The 20,704-nt window shown below is 45.1% G+C and overlaps 1 protein-coding gene across 1 annotated transcript in view; it reads left to right on the forward strand.

Moving 5' to 3' along the window:
- Pde11a (phosphodiesterase 11A) overlaps positions 1 to 20,704 on the forward strand; it is a 254,575-nt gene that overhangs the window by 189,212 nt on the left and 44,659 nt on the right. Inside the window, exons 13-15 of the mRNA XM_050119857.1 lie at positions 7,091 to 7,200; positions 14,292 to 14,382; positions 17,664 to 17,764. Coding sequence (XP_049975814.1) covers positions 7,091 to 7,200; positions 14,292 to 14,382; positions 17,664 to 17,764 — 302 coding nt within the window. The remainder of the gene's footprint in view (positions 1 to 7,090; positions 7,201 to 14,291; positions 14,383 to 17,663; positions 17,765 to 20,704) is intronic.

The following is a 20,704-nucleotide window of genomic DNA, read 5'->3' on the forward strand; positions in this document are numbered from 1 at the left end:
GAGACCTTGCTTTCCACACGATTAATATGCACCGAGTGATCTCTCTGTGCTCACGACCCTGTGGTATTCTTTTGTGCTCACTCGTGATTTGCCATAAATAAAGCATAGACCGTATTTCTGAGCATGTCCCCCCAGATCTACAGACACGCATTCTTAAAGCTAAGGTTCCGGGAATCCAGTAGTCCTCTCCCTTCCCTTCTCTGTAAAACGCGTTCAGCAGATGTGAAAAAGACAGTGCTGTTTACCGTGTATCTAAACTGAAGCAGAAGCCTCGGTTTCCTTGAGTGTTTCCCTTCTAATTGATGCATTATGTTTAAGTTCCGCAGTGGTACCCAGGGTTTTCCTTGTGCCGTTCTGTTCTCTTTACATATTTTATCAGAATGTGAAAGAAGAAATATAAGGACTAATTTTTATATGACCACATCAGGACTTCCTCAGGTGAAAGGCTGAGCATCCCCAGTCCATCACCTAATCCTAATGTGATTCCAGCATTAGGAGAGGCTGAGGTAGGCAGATTGCTGTGAGTTCAAGGCCAGTCTGGGGATTCACAACAAAACCCTGTCAAAAAAAAAAAAAAAAGCATGTTGACAGATGCCAGGAATTTGTGTTTGAGATATTCTTGCAAAAAGACCAGACAAGGTGATTAGATTTACAGATGGAAAAAGAAAACAAAACACAGAGTCCACTGAAGTCAGGCCATGAGTACGTGACATCCTTTAGAGTTATCTATTTTAAATATTTTTATAGATCCAAAATATTTTATATTGTAGTGATAAGTTAAACATTAAGTCTTAGAAGCAGTGAAAAAAATAAATAGAATCAATAGAATCAACCTAAAAAAATTTCATTTATGCATTTAAACATCTACTCAACACAAGAATTTTATAAGACACATCACTGGTTTTTGGTCCTTCTCCTTTCTGAGACTTGCCTGCATTAGTATTTGTGGCATCATTTGAAGGCAAAAAAAAAAAAATCACCATTTGCCCCAAACATGCTTTGGGGTTTAGGATCTGAGAGGTATGTTCTGAAATCCCCGGATGTAGAAGAAAGTCGTTTGGGAATAGACAGTAAGAGGCACCAGGACTGAGTTTGGCAGAGAGAATCACTGTGTGCTGAAATCACCATTTTACTAATGCCAAGTAGTTACCTGGCCATGTTCATCTTCAGAAGAAAGGAAAGCAAATGATCCAAACTATCCCGGTTGCTTGGACAACGAGGACAGCTGGCATCCGATGGCAGTGTGCTCTGTGCTGTGATGACGGAGAGGGTGGCTTGTCAGTGGTAGTGGTGGTCCTCGGACTCCCGTGGGAACATCCTGGTCCCAACACAAGCTGGTGCGCCCCTTTTCCACCTCACCAGCCACCACTGTTAACACCGAAAGGCGCTGGCCACTGACCGTCCTCAGTGAGATAGTTTACCCTCTTCCCTTCCTTTGAGGACTATGGGTGAGAACTGCTCTTCTGCTCTTGGGTGTTTCCATTCCACACAATCTCTGACTGTCAAAGAAGGACCTGTTGTTTAAAAAGAGGGCCCCATGTGCCCGGCAGCCATTAACCTTACTGGGAAACCCTGCGGGTTATCAAGACCCGTCTGCTGCTGCTGCTGCTGCTGCTGCTGCTGCTGCTGCTGCTGCTGCTGCTGCTGCTGCTGCTGCTGCTGCTGCTGCGGAGAAAACCCTCCGCCTGGGATCACTGACGGGAGCAAATCAAATAGTTTGACACTCGCCAGCTTGCCCTAAAGGCAAGCAAGCCAAGAATCTCAACCAGTAAGTGCAGGCAGGACCCAAACGCGGTCCTTCACTATTTTTTGCCACCTTGCTCCATCCATGACCGAGATGGGAAGCTCCATACTTCTTGTTAAGTGCTCCTTCCCTGCTCCCTCACAGGCCCCGCACTCTGGACGCTTCTGTTGCCATGGAGCAGGGGTATGGAGGGCAGAGCTTCCTGGGAGCATTCTGCCTTTTAAACGCCCTGGACTGGTATGGTGGGACTCTCTGCTTTCCTTGTCTCTGATAGAAGATGGAGAAAGTGCCAAACTGAGACTCCCTAACAGGGATTGATGACTCTATATGACCGCACACCTTCCGGGATGCAAACATGACAAGATTTGCAAGGCAGTAAGTGCTGTCTCCAAAAGCGAAGCAAAGATGCCAGATCCTTTCTGCCATGGCGCTCTCCCACGATGCAGGATCTCCATGGAGCCAGCCAGGTTCTCAGCATAGCTGGATGAGATGTGCAGCCCAGGAAGGCAAAGACTAGACTGTGATCTTTACTGCACGCTTCCCTTGGCTTGAGCTGACGCAAATACTCAATTTGCTAAGTGGATGGGTACTTTTCAGAACGTCACCATTTCATTCAAACCTGGAATAGTTTGGTTACAAAAATATATGCACTTTTAAGTTCAATATAAGCTGTTTCATTATTATTTTCTATTAAAAATTATTTTAATATATTTATATATTTTAATATATTTAAAATTTATTTTAATAATAGAAAAATTATTGTTTTCTATTAAAAATAGAAATTTTCTATAAATTTTTATTAAATATTAAAAAAACAAAGATGATCATATCCCAAACCTTGGAAATTACAAATTAAATTTTCTTTTTCTTAAAAGAAATCTGAAAAATACAGAGTATATCAATTTTAATGAATAAATGTTCTTTGTGGATTTTTTGACACAAAGTAAAGTTTTTTGAAATTAGACTGCTGACCTCCTAATGATATCCAGCAGGCTTTCTCCTTTGCAGATATTAGACATTTTATAAAAGTGGGCTATTTCATATCTGCTATTAGATTTTTTTTTTATTTTTGGTTTTTTTTTTTTTTTTTTTGGTTTTTTGAGACAGGGTTTTTCTGTGTAACAGCCCTGGTTGTCCTGGAACTCGCTTTGTAGACCAGGCTGGCCTTGAACTCACAGAGGTCTCCCTGCCTCTGCCTGCTGAGTGCTGGAATTAAGGGCATGCGCACCATTACCGCCCAACTGCTTGAGATTAATGCAATTCGTGAATAAAGCCCATGTCAAGTGATTCTGTAAAGCCCTACTACCCGTCCACAGCGCTTAAACCCTGCCCGTCTGTCGCTGTATTCTCTCACAGAAGAGGTGGCTCACAGGCCAGGTTGTCTGGGTTCTAATCCCATCTCTGCTATTCAGATATGTTATCAGGCACATCTGTGAGATAGGAAGGGAAGAGTAGTCTCTACCTAGAGGGTTCTTGAGAGAAAGGGTTCGTGAAACTGACATATTTACAAGAGTGTTTGGCACACTCTGAGCGCTATGGCAGTATTAATCATCGTTAGTGTTTTCCCAAGCCTAGTCTCGCAAACATACCGATTGCTTGATACATAGCAAGTACCTAGTAGCAGCCATTAAATTAAAAAAAATTCTATAGCACCGCCTGGGGCTGATAGTACAGCTGTTGTAGCTGTTGTATTTTGCGACTGTTTGAATCCAACAGAACCACCGTGACACTTTCTTGCCTGTGATAGTCTTGTGTTTGCTGCTAACAGGCTCAGCTTCAAAATGGAGAGACATCCTAACTGCCTTAGCTCTCATGTTGGCTGCTGACAGAAACTCGCTGGTAGCCTAGCAGAACCCGAGAAGGTGTCTTCCAGACTTGGGGACTCTACAATCTTCAGTGTTGTGTGCTGTGGGAAGGAGGGAAAGAATTATCCCAACAAACACGTCAGCCCCTTGAAAAGCGGCCCCGGAGGCTGCGTCAATGGGAAATAACGCGGCTTTTCTTAGCAGGTAACTTGAGGATTAGATAGATGCCCCTGGTTGTCTCTTTACTTGGACAGATGGTCTCTATTGCTCATATGTCTGATATTCACAACGAGAGCGCGCGCGTGAGAAGATACGTTAGCACGAGGGTCAAGAAAACTCATAATTATTGAGGAGGGACATGATTTTATTTGAAAATATAATAGAAAGAAACACATCACGACATACTCCCCTGCCTCTCTGTTTTCTCTCTAAAGTATATTATCTTCAGCAGGCCGCTGACTTTTTCTGCTCAGGATGGGTAGATGTAGGTCTGGATGGATGGATGGGACTGAAGGAAGATGGATGAGGGTGGGAGGAGCGAATAGAAACTGAGTGGCAGGTGGACACTTCTCAGGCCTGATGATTCTCAGAAACCATTTACCCGGCAGCTCTAAATCACAGTCAAGAGCTAGAGCTGCTTCAGTAATTCAGGTGCCACAGCCGGGAGAGGTAAATACGCCTTGTACGGCCACACGGCCATGCGTATGGCGAACTTCAAGCAGTCTTTATCCTAAGGGTCCAGAGATGAGGGGCGTAGCCTTGGAGTCATGTGAAATCATAAGATTTTATAGAAAGGGAGTTCATGTATCTCATTATTAGATTCTCAAAAATATTTGTGATATAAATAATTTTAGAACGAGGTGCCAAATTTCAAGAGAAGGGGAAAATAAATGGTTACTGTGTAAAAAATCAGCAACAAAGGCAGAAAATAGAGAGAGAAAGATAGTTTAGAACTCCTCAATAAAGAACGAGGTCCAGCCCTCTGCCTTCAGGGCAGCGGTGGAGGGTATACATGAGAACAATTTTCCCAGACCTGCCAAAGCCTGGGAACCAGAGACTTCAGAGGTCACTAAATAGGGTACAGTGACATGCTGAGACCCCAAGTACCCATCTCCCCTCTGCATAGTTGAGGATCTGCTCTTACCCCAACCTGTTCAGGAACCAGAGTGTTTGCTTGAGAAGAAGAAAGAGGAGGAGGAGGAGGAGGAGGAGGAGGAGGAGGAGGAGGAGGAGGAGGAGGAGAAGGAGAAGAAGAAGAAGAAGAAGAAGAAGAAGAAGAAGAAGAAGAAGAAGAAGAAGGTCATATTTTTTCAAAAAACAACTTTACAAATTAGACAATAAAGTATAAAGTAGTTAGTCTTTGAGAATTCTGAGAGAAATTACTTCCCCTCCCCCCCAGAACTGTTAGGCAAACCAACAGTGAGTGTGAAAATAGAATAAGGTCCTCCCGTTCCCATCCCAGCCATGCAGAACCTAGAGCAACTGGCTCCCCAAGAAATGGACACACTTCTTTATGAAGACTGACAGATGTGTTCCTGCAAAATGAGGCAGAAATCGAGAAAAGGCATAGGATACAAGCAAAAGAGATCATCCCCAGAATGGGAAAGCAGAAGCCCCAAGAGGGGACAAGCCAGACCCGACTACCTCCAGGACACAAAAGATCGTGCAAGAAGTGTGAAAGGTTTGCTTCTCTTCAAAATTACTTAATAGACATTTAATAAAGTCATGGAGGATATGAAAGGCACAGCTGTTCCAAAGAGATCTGAACCCCAGGAAATGAAAGGATTTAAGAAAAGAATCTTCATGTATTCTTCGGTCTGGCGGTGGGAAGTTAGTATTTAGAGGGTGATCATGAGGAAAGCTCTGAGCATGGCTTACGTTGGAAGTGGAGGGGAAATGCGGGGAATATCACCACTACACCATCAATGTTTTAAAGCACACTTGGGATGGGATGTGGGTGTGCTCCCCTTTGCCCTGTTTTAGCTGTGAGTCCTTAGGCACAGCGTGGAGCCCTTCTGTGACTCAATTTCCCCATCTGTAACAGAACAATCGTAGCTATTGCCTCATAAGACTGGTAAAAAAAAATATTAAGTAGGTTAAGCAGTCTAAAACTCCTAGGGGAAATTATAGTAACATAGGAAAGACTGTAGGTATTTGGTGAGTGATCAAGTACTAAACCGTATGGACATTTTGTGGCAATATGGTAAAAATGTCAGCAATTTAGCTAAACAAATGAATTTGGTTGCCTTTAGGAATCAGGAAATATGAACAACGAGAGTTTTGGCTTTAGGTTTCTGAGCGTGGTTTTAGAAAACGATTACAGGCAATAAAATAAACAAAAACTAATATCAACAAGTTTTAAAATGAAGGGTGTGCCAAGCTTTGGCAAGGACTACTTCATGGCCCCCGTCAGTTTATTCCCGGTTCCATCTGCTGCCTAAGTGATGTCATATGTGCTTCCAAATCTTGCCGAGGAACCAAGGCTGTTTGGAAAATAAAATTGTCAATACAGCAATCCCATCACTCAGTTACGTCTGTATTAAAACCAAAACCAATTAAAAGAACAAGGTTTTCATTGCCCTAAAAGTCTTGCAGGTATTAGCGGGTGATCCGAGATTAGTGATGGAGAAACATACCTTGAACATACCAGCAGGCTCCCCTCCTCCCATCTTCTGATAAAGAATTTAATAAGTAATGGAAGTGGAGACTTCCACCGCGAGGGGGAGGGGCCGGAAAGGCCACGGATGGAGAGGACACACAGCTCTTTCTCCCAAAGGTGCATTTCCTCCTCCAGACTAATGAGAGCGCCAGCTGGACCCAGAGAGCTGGTGTGGTTCTCGTGCCCGTAATGATATCCAACTGTGTCCAGGAGGAATTACGCCCCAGCCACGTACTTCACACAGCTACTGGGATCAGAAACAAAGGCCTCAAAATTGTGTACTCTTCCTGTGATGCTCTGTCCTGGTTGTCTAGTCTACTGCCAAATCTCAGTTTCTAGGATTTACCCATTTGCGTTTCAGTCTGTCTACCAGCTCAGCATGGGGTCCGGGATTTGTAAGATAATTCTAGGCCATCATCAAGCAGCAATTTGAGTACTTCTCCTCCATTTGCTATAAGGAAGGTTTTTTGTGTTTGCTGATTCTCATTTGAGGAGCATCCGGGGTCCAGAGCTTTTCGGTTTTGAAGGTCCCTTCATATCCCCCTATTTCCAAATACAACACTCATCATACTGTGTGCAGTGGGAAAACACACTTCACTCTGGGCCTTCCCCAAACTGTGGGTGTGGAGAACACAACCTCCTCTCTATAGAAGGAAAGGAAGCAGACTGATCTCTGTCCCGATGCGACAGCAAGCGAATCCCTCACTGTAAGGACCTCAGGCTAAGCAAGTGGCCACTCAACACACTGCCATCTAAGAGGGTGACAGGTAATCATTTGCTAAAATGGTGTGGGCCTGCAACCAGCCGATTGCTGCTCAGCTGACTGGGTTTCCCCAGCCCCCTGCCCCTGGCACTGACCTGCCATTGTCCCCTTCTTCCCAGACTGCTGGGTTTCAAGAGATTCTGACCGAGGTGGAAATTTTGGCGGTGATTGTGGGATGCCTGTGTCATGACCTCGACCACAGGGGAACCAACAACGCCTTCCAAGCTAAGTAAGTGTTCTAATTGTTGTGATTTTAATGCATTTGCCTTTCTGTCCGGAGCCAAAGGTGACGAGCGCTAAAGAGTAAAGCATTAATTTCTGGCATCGGAGGCCAAGGCCACGCAGGCCTGGGCATGCATGTCATGGGGCCCATCCATCTTTATAATTCCCTATTCTTCTTTTAATTGCAAATTTGCCCTTCACGTCATGCTTGTTGATTTGGTCTGCCTCTGCTGACCTCCGTCAGAGAGCACAGTTCAGGTTTTCAAAGTCCTATTCTCTTCCTCCCTGCCTGTTTGCCTCTGTGGCATGACAGCCCACTAGGATCTGCTCCTCTCTGGTCTGATTTTGAGGTGATTGGAATAAAAAGAGGCTCAGGAAGATTAATGAAGCAAAGAGTGTTCTGTTCTTCCTATTCCCATGGAAGACACGGAAAACAGACAAAGGACTCGCATAAACATAGGGATGGGTAAGCGACTGTCCACCCTGCACCTCAGTCACACACATAGACCAGTCTGCTCCCAAGTATGTTAAACTGGTCAAGAAAGTCACTGCTTGCTTGGTGGCTCACATTGTGGCAAGAGCCAGAGAACTTAGCGCATGTTAAATTCCAGGTGTCAGGACTCTCGCAATGAGGTCAAGTCTTAATGTTCTTTGAGCTAGGTATATGCTTAGGAGATGGTTAGAGGCCCTGGAGACACGTTTTGGCTGGGAACAGGAAGAACAGCTTCTATAGAGGGGTGGGATTAGCTTTCAGGTGACAGACTTCAAAGTTCTCCAAACAGGTAGACCTCTGCCGGCTGAAATCCTAACAACCCACCGCGTGTTTCAGCGTTCCTCCCCCCAACACCCCCTGAGCCGGACCTTGACGTCTTGGTCTGGTCTAGCAAACTGCTTTGATCGTGTGCCCTCCTCTCTCTCCATCTTTCATCCTCTAGCCCAGCACTTCAAGCGCCTCCCGTGGATAGCCAGTATCCAACAGTTCCTTGACCCTCTTAAACCTCTGTGACATCCGGGTCTGCAAAAAACTACAGCCTTGGTTGGGTCTACCGATTCAATTTCTAGCTACCCTGCCTAGACTTGTCCAAGTCCTGGGAGAAAATATCACAGTTGTGCGAGCTTGAGACACAGTAGATAGACGTCGGTTCAACTCAGCTGCGCGCTCAGGACGCCGTGTCAATCTCTGCGCATGCGCCCCCAGCTCAGCCTGCAGGGCTCCTAGCAGCGCCGCCAATGTTCTCTTTTCCCAAGCTCCACTGCCTCCCCACAGCACGCTACGGATCACCTTGCCTCCTACTTCACCGAGAAAATTGAGGCCATCAATCGAGGATGCTCTCAATTTCCTCCCCTGCCACCTACACACTTATCTATCCCACCCCATCCTTTCCCCTTTCCCTCCTATCTCAGTGAAAATGCTGCCTTTCCCACGTCTGAGGCCAATCGCTCCGCCTCTGCTCGGGATCTTTCTCGCCTCGCTCCTCCAGGACCCTTTTCCATCCATCTCCCGCCTCTCTCCTGTATCTATGTTTCCCTGTCTGTGGGTGCTCTGCATCTAATTAACATGGGTAATGCCCTTTTTCACGCCCTCCCTTCTTGGCCCTGTTTTCCATGGGTCATATTTTCTTACTTCCGCTTCTTAAACTTCTCTTCGTTTTTTTTCCACACACACACAAAAAAAAATCTTTACCTATGTAGCCTTCCTCCTCAGTTGGCTTCAAGGCCTCTTTCCTTGTGTCCCCCCATTCCTCTCCCGCTCTCGTGACTATTTGTGCCGAGCCTTCACCCATTCCTTCCTCAGCCAGCCCTGGCTACATTTCTCGGGGCCAAGACAAGGAAAAGGATCATTTGTCTTTTCACTCTGCCAAGCCCTTGCCCTATCTTCTGTAGATAGTTTTGTCTCCGTTTTACAGCTTGTCCAAATTCATCCACCAAAATGTAGTATGACATTTCGGAGTGAGATCTCTGATTCCCAAACCATTCTTTAACTGCTGCACCAATGCAGTTAAAGACTTTGGGACATCTGTCTTGGGCTACTGACGTTGGGCTTTCAGCTTGTTAGCCATCTTGCCGGATAAGCTTTAGAAAACTAAAATGTATCCTGACATCCAGCAACTCAAAATGTAGAGCATGTAGAACCGAACTGAATCTCTGCGTTCAGTGACTTAAACTTGCAAAAACGGCAATGAACGCCCTGAAATCTCAGGTCCTGGGCTGAACGACTTTCACTGATGTTGGTTTAAGTAATAAGTTGCTGACACTGAACTGCTTTGTGTCCTCCAGCCCCACTATCAACTCTCTGTACTCTAAGACGGTACGGAGCATTTTCTCAGACCAAGTCAGCTTGCATCCAGCTCCCCAGCTCGTAGATGCCCATCAGCCCTTCCACTACCCATGAGGTCACGTTTGGATTTACACCACCTATGGCTAGCTCGGCCTCAGTGAAGATTCCGTTTGACAGTGGATGTCAGAGCGACTTTTAACACAGCTGTTTAGTGAGTAGAGTAAAATTTCCCCAGTGAGGGTACCGTTGTTTGACATCCCTAAGAAGAAGCCTGTAACCTGTTCTCCGCCTTCGTTCTTCAATAAAGGAGTGTTTTTTTTTGTGTGTGTGTGTTCAAGGCCTTGCACAAAGCATTCTGGGAAAAGTAGGAATTGCAGCAGACAATCCCTTTCCTTAAGCTCTGCAGACTCGAATCCCAGCCGCTCAGATGATTTGGTAACAGAGCTTACATGCTATGGTCGTTATGTGGCAATGCATAGGCTACCCTTTTTTGTCATCTGTAGGCAATTAAAACACAAACAGGAGACTTTTAGCAAGGGACAAATTACTATATAAAATGCAAAATACCTCTACAATAAAAAAGCGTGACTTTAGAGCACAATTTGATTTATGCCCTTAGCCTTTCTGATAAGTGAGCCTTTGCATTTTCATATTTTATCCTTAATTTTTAAGTATTGGAGAGCGTGCAGTGAATGATCAATAGGGAGAGAGGCCACCAATACCACCGCGCTCTGAAATTGCTCTCCTCTCTTCTCTCCAGGGACAGCATGGCCCACTCATCCCCTCTCTATTACAGCTGCCCCCGATGATTAAATATCAGTACGGCACAGCTTTGTAGTATATTCTCCTAGGAGATTCCTTCCATTCATTTCTAGCATAATCTCTTACACTCATTTCTTGGGAATGAAAACCCATCTTGTCGCTTTCGGCCAGGTCCCAGAAGTGAAATACTGGGGCACATTAATCTGCCCTGACAGCCTAATCCCATTCCTCACCACCTCCCAGCAATTCCCAGCTTCCTAATTACCTTTCATAGTTTGCCTGTTTAAAGTTTCCTCGAAGCCCCGGCTGCAGGCCGCTGCTAGCTCTTTTTCTCAGAGAATATGCATATCCAGGCTGTGGGAAGGGCGCACTTTGGTGTGCACGGACTTTGGGTGTCTGCACGAAGCAATGAATGTCTGCAACAGAACTGCCCCTTTTACAGTTCCGTAGATTTCTGTTCTGTGTAGCGAGAGTCTAAAAGTCAAAGGCATCAGTATTTGGATCGAAGCCATAACGCACATCAGGAATTTTCACATTTATGAGTTACCATGTTTCCTCCCCCCGCTTCCCAAGCACTCTGCATAGGCACACGTACGCATATAAATATACATGATCATATTTCTGCAGCTACTGGGTATGGGCCCAAAGCCAGTCGTGACGTGTATATTTACCATAGACAATCAAAATGAGACGCAGCATTAAAGTCAGTCTTATATGACTGATGGAAGGTTTCTTCATTTAAAAAGCAGGAGTATGTATCCATACAGTGTTTTACATGGAAGGCATGAGCTCTTTAGAAATGGCTTTATGAGCAGTTAAGGGTGCACAAGGTACATATCGTGCCCCTCCCTGTAGAACTTTAGTGCTTGTGTCTACATACCAATGCCTACCATAAAAAGTTTGAGCTTTGAAAGCCGGCCTTTCTCTGAGTTATCTGACATTGGAATCCTTTTTACTTCGGCTTGTCACATCTTTTGGCATTTCAAGTTAGTAATAGTCTATAGAATGTTTCTTGGCAAAGTTTATCCCGACAGATGGGTTTATCTTCTGCCACTATATTTATTTTCTGTTTTGTGTAAAGTGGCGTTTGGTCAGGATGTTCCTAGAACAGCCACAGTATGTGAGACATAAGAACACGGAAGGCAGAATTCCTGGTGCGCCTTGGCCAGGAAAAGAAAGGCACCATGAGGTTTGGAAGTCTTAGAAGTACTGGTAAGAACCACACACAATAGTACAAGTCAGGGGTCCTTGTGGAACAGTATTTCTTCAGTGACTTTCCTGAGGTTAGTACTGGCTCCATTCTCTGGATGCACACTAAGATGGCTCCTTACCTACAAGGAGAAGCTGAGTATTCTGGTTCAGGACTGGACAGAGAAAGCATTCTACAGAAATCTGGTAGAGTGTGTGTGCTTCCTGAAGGCAGGCTCCACAGATTACACGCTTGTATTTCATGTTCCCGGGGCCTGACAAGATAACACTCATCGGTGCTTGTTGTCTACATTAGTGATACATTTTCATACTCATAAATGAATGAATGAATTTCAGCATCTTCCTGCACTGAAGCCACATTAGTATGGTTCAATTTCAAAATTTACATGTTTTCTGTATCGAATGAATGTAAGATGGGATTACAGAAAGGCACAAATAGAGAATCTAATAATAAGACCCTGACCACCCTGCTGGAGGCCAGCAGTTCTGAAGCCCAGTGAGCAGGGGAGGAAGGGCAGAGGAGAGCAAGCTTCAGTGCGTCTCCTACGGCGTCCTCTGCCGGAGGAAGGCACTAGCATCTTATCCATCCTGAATGAAGGAAACACTAAGTGACTTGTAAGCCTCTATAGCTCACCTCTTATGCAGTGAAAACCAACAGGATAAAGAGAGCTTAGACATCCCTCCTCTTCCCAGCCACTCTGTCCCCAGGACTCATACCCATGAGTGAAGAGTCCAGGAACAAGTCGGTTTACAGGGATGAAGGAGGGGCTGGGAGCCTGGGGTTAACTGCTAGGCTAGCGGACTTCTAAATTGTGTTTTGGAAGCTCCTTCCATCGGCAGCCAACAGCCTTGTCAGAATAGAGGATCAAGTATCAGAAGTGTGGGTTAGGCGTTTCATTCTCCCACTGCAGTGAGCAGCTTACAAACTGAGATTCAAACTCAGGCCTGATGCTACCTGGCTCTGTGACCTTAGAAAACCTGGGAGCTTCTCTGAGCCTCGTTTCTTTTGATTTAAAGTGAGAAAAATAATACCTCTTTTGTAGTTGTTACCACAACTTGGTGGGGTTATACATCAAGGGGCAGTGACTCTCAGTGCGTGGTAGGCAGTCACGGAAGGTGGCTGTTATTAGCAGTAATGTAATCATTATAAAATATATTACACATATATTTTCAAATATATGACAAATATTTAAAATAAATATAATATGTTACATATAAAATATAAATAAATACACGTATAAATTACATATGTTATAAAATATGCTGACACAGATATTACCGTCAGCCTCCTAGTTCAGCCATACCCTCTCCACACAGCACCACAAACGAGTTACTTTTAAGCACCTACTCCATGTCAGGCACACAGAAGCTCAGCATCCAAGTCCAAGCCACGCTATGTGTTTTTGCCATGGAAACGCCTTCTGTGTAATGACAAAGGACGGCTGACCTTAAATGTTAACCCATCGGTGAGATTAGCCTGACCTCTGCCCACTCACTAGATGATGTAGCAGACTTAGGCAGGACTTAAGGAGATAACACATACCCGGCTAAAATCTAGTTCCCTCCATCATCATCCTCTTCATCACAAGTTCTCTTTCACCTAACCTTCCTGCTACTCAGGATGCAGTAACGCTGAGCCTCCCCGAGGATCACGGGTCCTCTGCACCCTGGAACTGACAGGGGGATCTCAGGCTGTCAGGAGCCAGGCAGCCTGGGATGGAAATCCTTCTTGTGTACGGGTGCAGCCTTGCATTCTGGCACTGGCAGGATCAGCTCCAAGACGGCAATCTCTGTCATTTGCAAGTTAAAGCCAAACTCTCCTCAGGCACTCCCTGCAGCAAGCCAGCAAAGAACACGGGGACCTGGATGGGTCCTCAGCAGAGTCCTAGAACAGCTGTTTGATTCCTTGGGTCTCTCTTGGCCCCTAACATGCCCAAACCCCAACTCTGAAGAAACAGCTGAGGTGAACTGTTGGAACCCTTTAAATGTCTCACCTGACTGGCCTTGTTGAGGGGTGAACTGTCCTACAAACGTGAAATTTACAGATAACTCAAAGGAACCCCCACCCCAGGTATCAGTGAACACTGTGTTCATTTAAAATGGAAATGTCCATGTGCGTTTTAATTATCTATTAATAGTTAATATAGACTCCTATCTGCTCCCTATCTGGCACTATGACAGGCATCTTCAAGCATTCCATTGTCCCCTCACAAACAACAGAAGATGTGGACAGTGCTGGCATGATTTAAGAGACAAAGAAACTGAGCCTTAAAGTCAAGTAATAGCCTAAAGCTAGGTACAGAAGGAAGAGCTGGGACTTCAGATCCAAGGAGCTCTCTGGTCTTCTCCGCTAAGATGTGATGGTGGACCTTGGGGGAGAATTGATACTAACAGAAGGTTGTTAAAACACATGCAGAGTAGATAACGAAGACTGTGGAATATTCTCCAAGTCTTCTTGTGGAGAGTCAGGCATGTCTGATAGGAGAAAGTTCCTGTGTATATTTAGATCTATAAGGTTTAGTTCATGAAGCCTACACAGATCAGAGGCAAAAAGTTATACACACATACATATATACACATAGCCCTTCGTATCTGTACTGCCGCTGCCTGTTTTACTTTTTCTCAGAATCACATCTTGTCCCTCGCCAGTCTGTAAACTGCTTAAAGACAAGGACTGCGGCCTGCTAACTATTTATCTATCATCTATGGCATCCAGCCTAACACATTGAAAAGTTTGCTTAAGGGACAAAGGAAGTCCACAGCAATTACGGAGAAAGCATTTGCTCACGGTCTGCCACCAAAAGCAGTTAAGATGAGGGGTCCTGCCTACTGGGTCTTCTCTCTTTCAGGAGTGACTCCGCGCTGGCCCAGCTCTACGGGACATCGGCCACCTTAGAGCATCACCATTTTAACCACGCTGTGATGATCCTTCAGAGTGAGGTGAGGCCTGCTCCACTTCTATCCTTGACAGAAGGCCAACTGCATGGTCCGCACTCCCTGATGTGCTCCAGTGCAGAGAAGTGGGACCCCATGTTTACATTAAACTCAGACCCCGGTGCCTTGCGTGGACCTATCCCATGCCAAAGACCTTGTTCCAGGTCTTCCCCAGCAGCCTCACTTGGCTCTGCCGGAGGTTTTGCAGGTTTTGCAGGTGCAGGATCACTTACGGGGTACCAGGTGGAGGTTGTCTATTGCCAGAGCATCATCATCTTGTCTTTCTTGAAGGATGCAGTCTTGGTTTATGACAGAGTGATCCAACTTTCCATTCTGTGGAACCCAACACCATGCAAAGAGATGGTAGAACAGGAAGAGCCAAGCTTTGATAGTGACACTGAGATGCTTATAAAAGGCAAAAGAACTGAATTTTTTGGTAGGACTGCATTTGAAAGCGAGAGGTGGCTACTAACCCCAAGGCCGGGGCTAAAGCCATATGGAGTGTCGACTTATCTCTCTCTGCAGAGAAAAACAGAAACCACTGACTGACTCTGGCTGCAGCAGCTGAGTTTTTAACTTGCCAGGAAAAATCTGTTTAATGTTATGAAGGCATACAAACCTTTTTTTTTTTTTTTTTTTTTTGGCCAGGAAGGGATTGTCTGTCCCCTGTTATTTTTCAGCTCTCTGGCTATGCCATTAATTATTATTATTATCGTCATTAAAGCCCTGTTTCACTGGAATGGCATCATTAAATACGGAGAGTTTTTTTTTTCTCCTCTATACTATCTTGAGGAAACCTGTCTTTTGTAATATCACCAAAGCCTTCAGCCTCATAACAGAGACCCACCACTCCAGAGCCTGAATGTGGGCTCAGGCAGGGCAGCCTGCCAGAGGCGCTGTGTTTTCATTTAGGATAAAGCTCCTAAGTAAGGGCCTTGGGAACCGGTGGAGCCAACTTCCTGCCGTCTGTGGCTCTGGAATATGAAAGCCACATGTGAGCTGAGAGCCGGGAGGAGGCAGGGGTGGCAGGTGCTTTTGTTTAGCTTGTCTTTTCCCTGGTGGAACATGTGATGAGTCCCTACCTCTGACTCCAGAGAGCCACCTCCGTAGTCATGGGGATCATAAACAGCCTAGCACCCTTAGGTCCAGGTCTTCTCACCGGGACACATTGGTCAGCCTCTACTCCAGTCTCTTCCCAGTGACAATGACCAGTGAACACAGAAGTGGACAATGAGTCTCAGGCCCCACGTCCACTCCATTCTGCCACCAGGAAGGCATGTCATGCCTATCCCATGTTCCGATTTACACAGACATGCAGAGCTTAGAGGTCTTGAAGAAGCTAGCCTCAAGCCTTTCTTTCTCTACCCCTGGATTTCCCATCCTGCAGTTCTTGCTGTTTCCCTAAAACCTAGTCTCTCACAGTATTTGTGAGAGACTCATTTCCTTTTAATGGTCAAACCCTGAGGTGCTCATCAAGGTTAATTTGCATATTCAATGATGCCCTGGGGCAAACTCACTTTTATAAGTGAAAGCTGATTTGGCTGGCTTTGTATTCCCCAAGAACAGCACTATTTACCCTTAAAAGCAGTAAAAGGCGAGTTCACAGAAAACCAGCACAAATTCAGGTGAGTGCCCTTGTCTGAAGGCAAGTAGAAACTCAGCCTTGCTCTGAAGGCTGCCTTGCTTTTCCCAAGTGAAGGTGCTGAATCCAAGTGACTATTTTTCCAAACATTGTAAACTACTTTTTCCCAGGCTCCAGAATGTTTGCTTGTAACTGTCCCATGAGGGGATGCCTGTACAAAATCCTGGTCCAGCCTTCCTCGAATTCTTTGTCCTTCTGATCACTGAGTTAAAGGCCTAGAAGAGTTCATTTAAATTGACTATTAATATTGGACTTGGTCCCAGGTGGAGCCAACACCCTGTAGTCAGGAGGGGAGGGCTAGCCTGAAGAAATAAATCAGCTCAGCGAAGCAGATTATTACCTGACGCTTGATTCAGATGAAATTGCTAATTGATATTCTGGTCCCCTGGATAAATTAATTTACCTCTCATGGAAAATAGTTTCTTCTTGAGAAGTCGCTTGCCCCTTTCCTTCCCCACCAACCTTTGGCTCTCAGTTCTAGGTTCAAAGTGATCTAGTTCCCGGGTCCCATGCTTATTAGTTCATAGTTCATGCTAAGAAAAACCGACAAAAAGAAACCCTGACTCGGCACGCGCGGAGTAAATGACGGTCGCACTGCTGAAGGGTTTCCCGCCTTGCTAGCAGCAAGCCCTGGGGCTGCCGAGTGAGTCTTCTAGAAGGAACAAGAATGCTCTCTGGTAGCATGGAGGTGAAGTTGTATTGCAGTTTTTGTTTGGTAGAAGTCATCGTTAGAGCCCCTTGCACCCAGATAATGGCTTCTCCATTCTAGTTGTTCAGAACTTAACCCAGCACATGCGTTATCAAAGCAGCCTGACAGCTCCGTGCGGGGTTCCTCACTTCAGCAGAGAGCTAGGTCTTTGAGTGGCATCCCCTGGTTACTGAAGGTTGTTTACCTACGTCCTAGCCTCTCCTAGTAAAGGTATTAAAAGTTAGTAGTGTCTCAGGCAGTCATGACTGTCCAAAATGTCTCTATTTGCTCCCAACGCTTCCATTGTCTAAACCTTCCCCATTGAGACACCGTAGTCTAATGGCTTTTGCTCTTTCTCAAAGTCACTTGTCACCATAGCAAGAGTTTCTAGCTAAGACCTGGATGGAGGTGGGTGGCCCTTGGACTTCCCACAGGGCAGGGAACCCTGATTGCTCTTTGGGCTGACGAGGGAGGGGGACTTAATTGGGGGAGGGGGAGGAAAAGGGGAGGGGGNCGAGGGAGGGGGACTTAATTGGGGGAGGGGGAGGAAAAGGGGAGGGGGCGGTGGGGAAGAGACAGAAATCTTTAATAAATAAATAAATTAAAAAAAATCATTCAAGCCTAACAAATAAGTCCTCAATAAAATTCTGCCTGTGGAGACACGGGTCAGCTTGAAAAAAAAAAAAGAGTTTCTAGCTAAATCTTTCCTAGTAGATGCAGCATTTCTTTGGGGATCAGAGAGATTCCCAAGCATTTAGCTCACTTCCCCACTCCACTCTGTACTTCTATATCCATCTAACACAAAGATAGAAATGAAAATGAATATATATATTCAAAAACCTTTACCAAACTTAAATTTTGTTCACGTTCTGATCATCTTTAGAACATAGGTAAAACCTGCAGTCATCAGCTCCAGGTGGAATCGTGTGTTTGTGACTTTCTGACTTCTCATTGCAGGGTCACAACATCTTTGCTAATTTGTCCTCCAAGGAATACAGTGACCTCATGCAGCTTCTGAAGCAGTCGATACTAGCCACCGACCTCACGCTGTACTTTGAGTAGGTATTGGAACTTGGTCTATTTGACAGATGGGTACTAACACTCCACCTTTAATTAACGTCTGGGTCCATACTGAATGTTGCATTAAATTATTCCAGCTTTGCTATCTGTCCTTCCCTTAGCTAAACTCAGCTCACTGGGACAGTTTCTGCACTCTAAAAATAATTCAGGATGCTAGTGACCAGTCTGAAGTCTTCTTTATGCTGATGAGCCTTCTTTGGATCTCATGACTCTGAAGCCAAGTGCTACCCGGGATATTTCCTATGCTGCCTACGACAGCTATTTCCAATATTATTTGTTTCTGTAATGGTGCTGACTGTGACGATGAACTATGTTCACGGATGGAAGCGTGACTAGACACTTAAACCTGTGTTCCTTGCCCTTCTCCCTGGTTTGTACTTTGAACAGCAGTCTGTCCCTTGTTCTGTCAGTGGTCACCAAAGGCTGTGGTCTTTTCTAGCTTTCCTGACATGAAAGGCTTACCAATGCCTCATGCCAGTTCCTATTCTTCGCTTCCCCAACACCCAGGTGTATTTCTCCTTTTCCAGATCCGCTGTAAATTTCCAGTCCTTCCCTCTTTGAGTTCTGTAACTCATGCTCTGTTCTCTCTACTGAGATTGTCTTCCTGACCTCTCGTCTGTATTACCCTGATGCAGGTTAGCTGCAGGGAGGGGGTCTGAAATGCTTCATTCTAACTCCCAGCATTGTGGACACTTATCCCTGCCTTCCAGCCATTAAGGAAACCTTAAACTTAGCTTGACAGGCAAAATCCTTCCTCATTGCCCCCTCTCTATTTTCCATTCTTTTTTTTTTAAATGTTTATTATTTAATTATATGTATATATGGGGGTTCATGAAAATAAGTGTTGTGCCCCTGGAGACCAGAAGCAGATGTCAAATTCTCCGGACCTGGAGTTACAGGCAGCTGTGGGACACTAGATATAGGTGCTGGAAACCTAACTCTGGTCTTCTACATGGACAACACAGTCTTAACCACTGAGCCATTTCTCCGACCCCACTCTTCCCTTGCATTGTTATCTTTCAGCTCTCCTCTGTAGCACCCGTCTGCCTTGACCTTACCTGACCTTTATGTAAACCTCTGTATTTGTGAGATGGAGAACAGGTGTGTGCTTAGCAAATCCAAGAGCTCCAAAAGGCCTGCGAGAAAGGTGCGCCTTGTTGCCCTTAGTCTTTTGGCTGATCTTCCCAAAGCTTTCGTTTTTTCTCGTAACCATCACGCTTCCATTTTCAAGTGCTTTCTTCGTCATGCCTCCTCCTGCCATTCCTTAAAGCAGCCTATTGTTGTTTAATGGATGAACAACTGGGTTTTCTCTAAGGTGCTTTTTCTTTTTCTTTTCCGTTTCGGTGTCTGTTTTTCATCAGAGGTAATAAAGCCTCTCTGATCTTCGGTTAACTGTTTGTGTGTCCCAGTCAGGAATTAAAAGACTAATTAGGGAGAGAGAGGGGGGGAGGGAAAGAGAGGGAGGGAGAGAGGGAGGGAAGGAGGAAGGGAAGGAGGAAGGGAGGGAGGATGGTTCACTAAATAAAAGAAAGTCTGGTTAAATTTGAGTTTTTGACTTAAAAAAAAATCCCATCTAAGTTATTTCCAAAATTTAATGGGTTAAACACACACACACACATAAAGGACCCGTGAGATGGTCGGCAGGTAGAAAATGTAGGGGAAACTGCTCGTTCATTTCCCAGTTTCCTTCCCGCCCTCCCAGACCTGAATAATCACACAGAAGTTATATTAGTCACAGCACTGTTCGACCAATGACTCAGGCATATTTCTATTAATCTGTGAATGACCAGGAGACTGTGGCTTACAGGAAAGGTCCTTCTCCTTCCGAAGCTACATGCTGTCTCCCAGACTCCGCCCTCCCTCTCTCTCTCTCTCTCTCTCTCTCTCTCTCTCTCTCTCCATATATATATATATCTGTTCGGATTTCCCAACTGGCTTTACTCTGCTAATCCATTGGCCCAAACAGCTTTATTCGTCAACCAATAAAAGCAACATATATACAGAAGGACACCCCACACCAAGAAAATAGTGGCTGCTCTAACTGGCTACCTGGATTTGATCTCCAGAATCCGCATGCTAAAAGAGAGAACAACTTCTTCAGGTTGTCCTCCGACCTCCACACATGTACCATGGCAAATGTATGCACACACACACACACACACACACACACAATAAATGTAAAAGAAAATTTAAAGAATCCTATATACTGTGCTGTCCACCTTGTTATTTGAGACAGGGTTTCTGATTGGCTTGAACTTACCAAGTAAGCTAGACTGGCAGGCTGGCAAGCCCCAGGAGCCCCTCTCTCTTTAGCTTCAGGACTGCAGGTGAGCCTCACCACACCTAGCTTCATAACATGGGGCCTGGGACCTGAACTCAGGTTCCCATGTTTGTGTGATGCGTACTTTATTATCTCCCCAGCCCAACAAATACTGATATTGTTAAAAAAAATGTATATTTTAGAAGCCCCAGGCTCTGTTGCTAGCTAGCTATGTGTCATCAAACATGATACTTCCCTCTGAGATGCCTTCCTTCGTGTTTAGAATGGCAATAACGTACCGTGCATATATTAAACATCTTATGAGTGGTGACGACGGCCTCATTGCTTTACAATCTACTTATCCCACATGTTCCATGGCCCTCAGGATACCTCACTATCATGGCCTCCCGTCTTTTTCTAGACTGATAGTCCTGGATTAGGATTTATGAGAAATCCATGGCACAAGGTTTTTTGGTTTGGAGGTTTGTTTTTTTGTAGTTTTTTGTTTTATTTTTTCCTGTCTGGCACTTGCAAGATCTTGTGTTAATTTTTTTCAAAATAGAAGCATTTTCTAAACCAAGTTTCCAAGTAACTCTTAAAGGGACAAAGAGGGGGAAGCCACCTTCAGCTCTTGGTGTCCATTTATCAAGCTGTGCCC

This window comes from Alexandromys fortis, unplaced genomic scaffold, assembly GCF_014885135.2.
Source record: "Alexandromys fortis isolate MF-2015 unplaced genomic scaffold, M_Fortis_MF-2015_v1.1 scaffold_8_1_9099942, whole genome shotgun sequence".
Taxonomy (NCBI): Eukaryota; Metazoa; Chordata; class Mammalia; order Rodentia; family Cricetidae; genus Alexandromys; species Alexandromys fortis.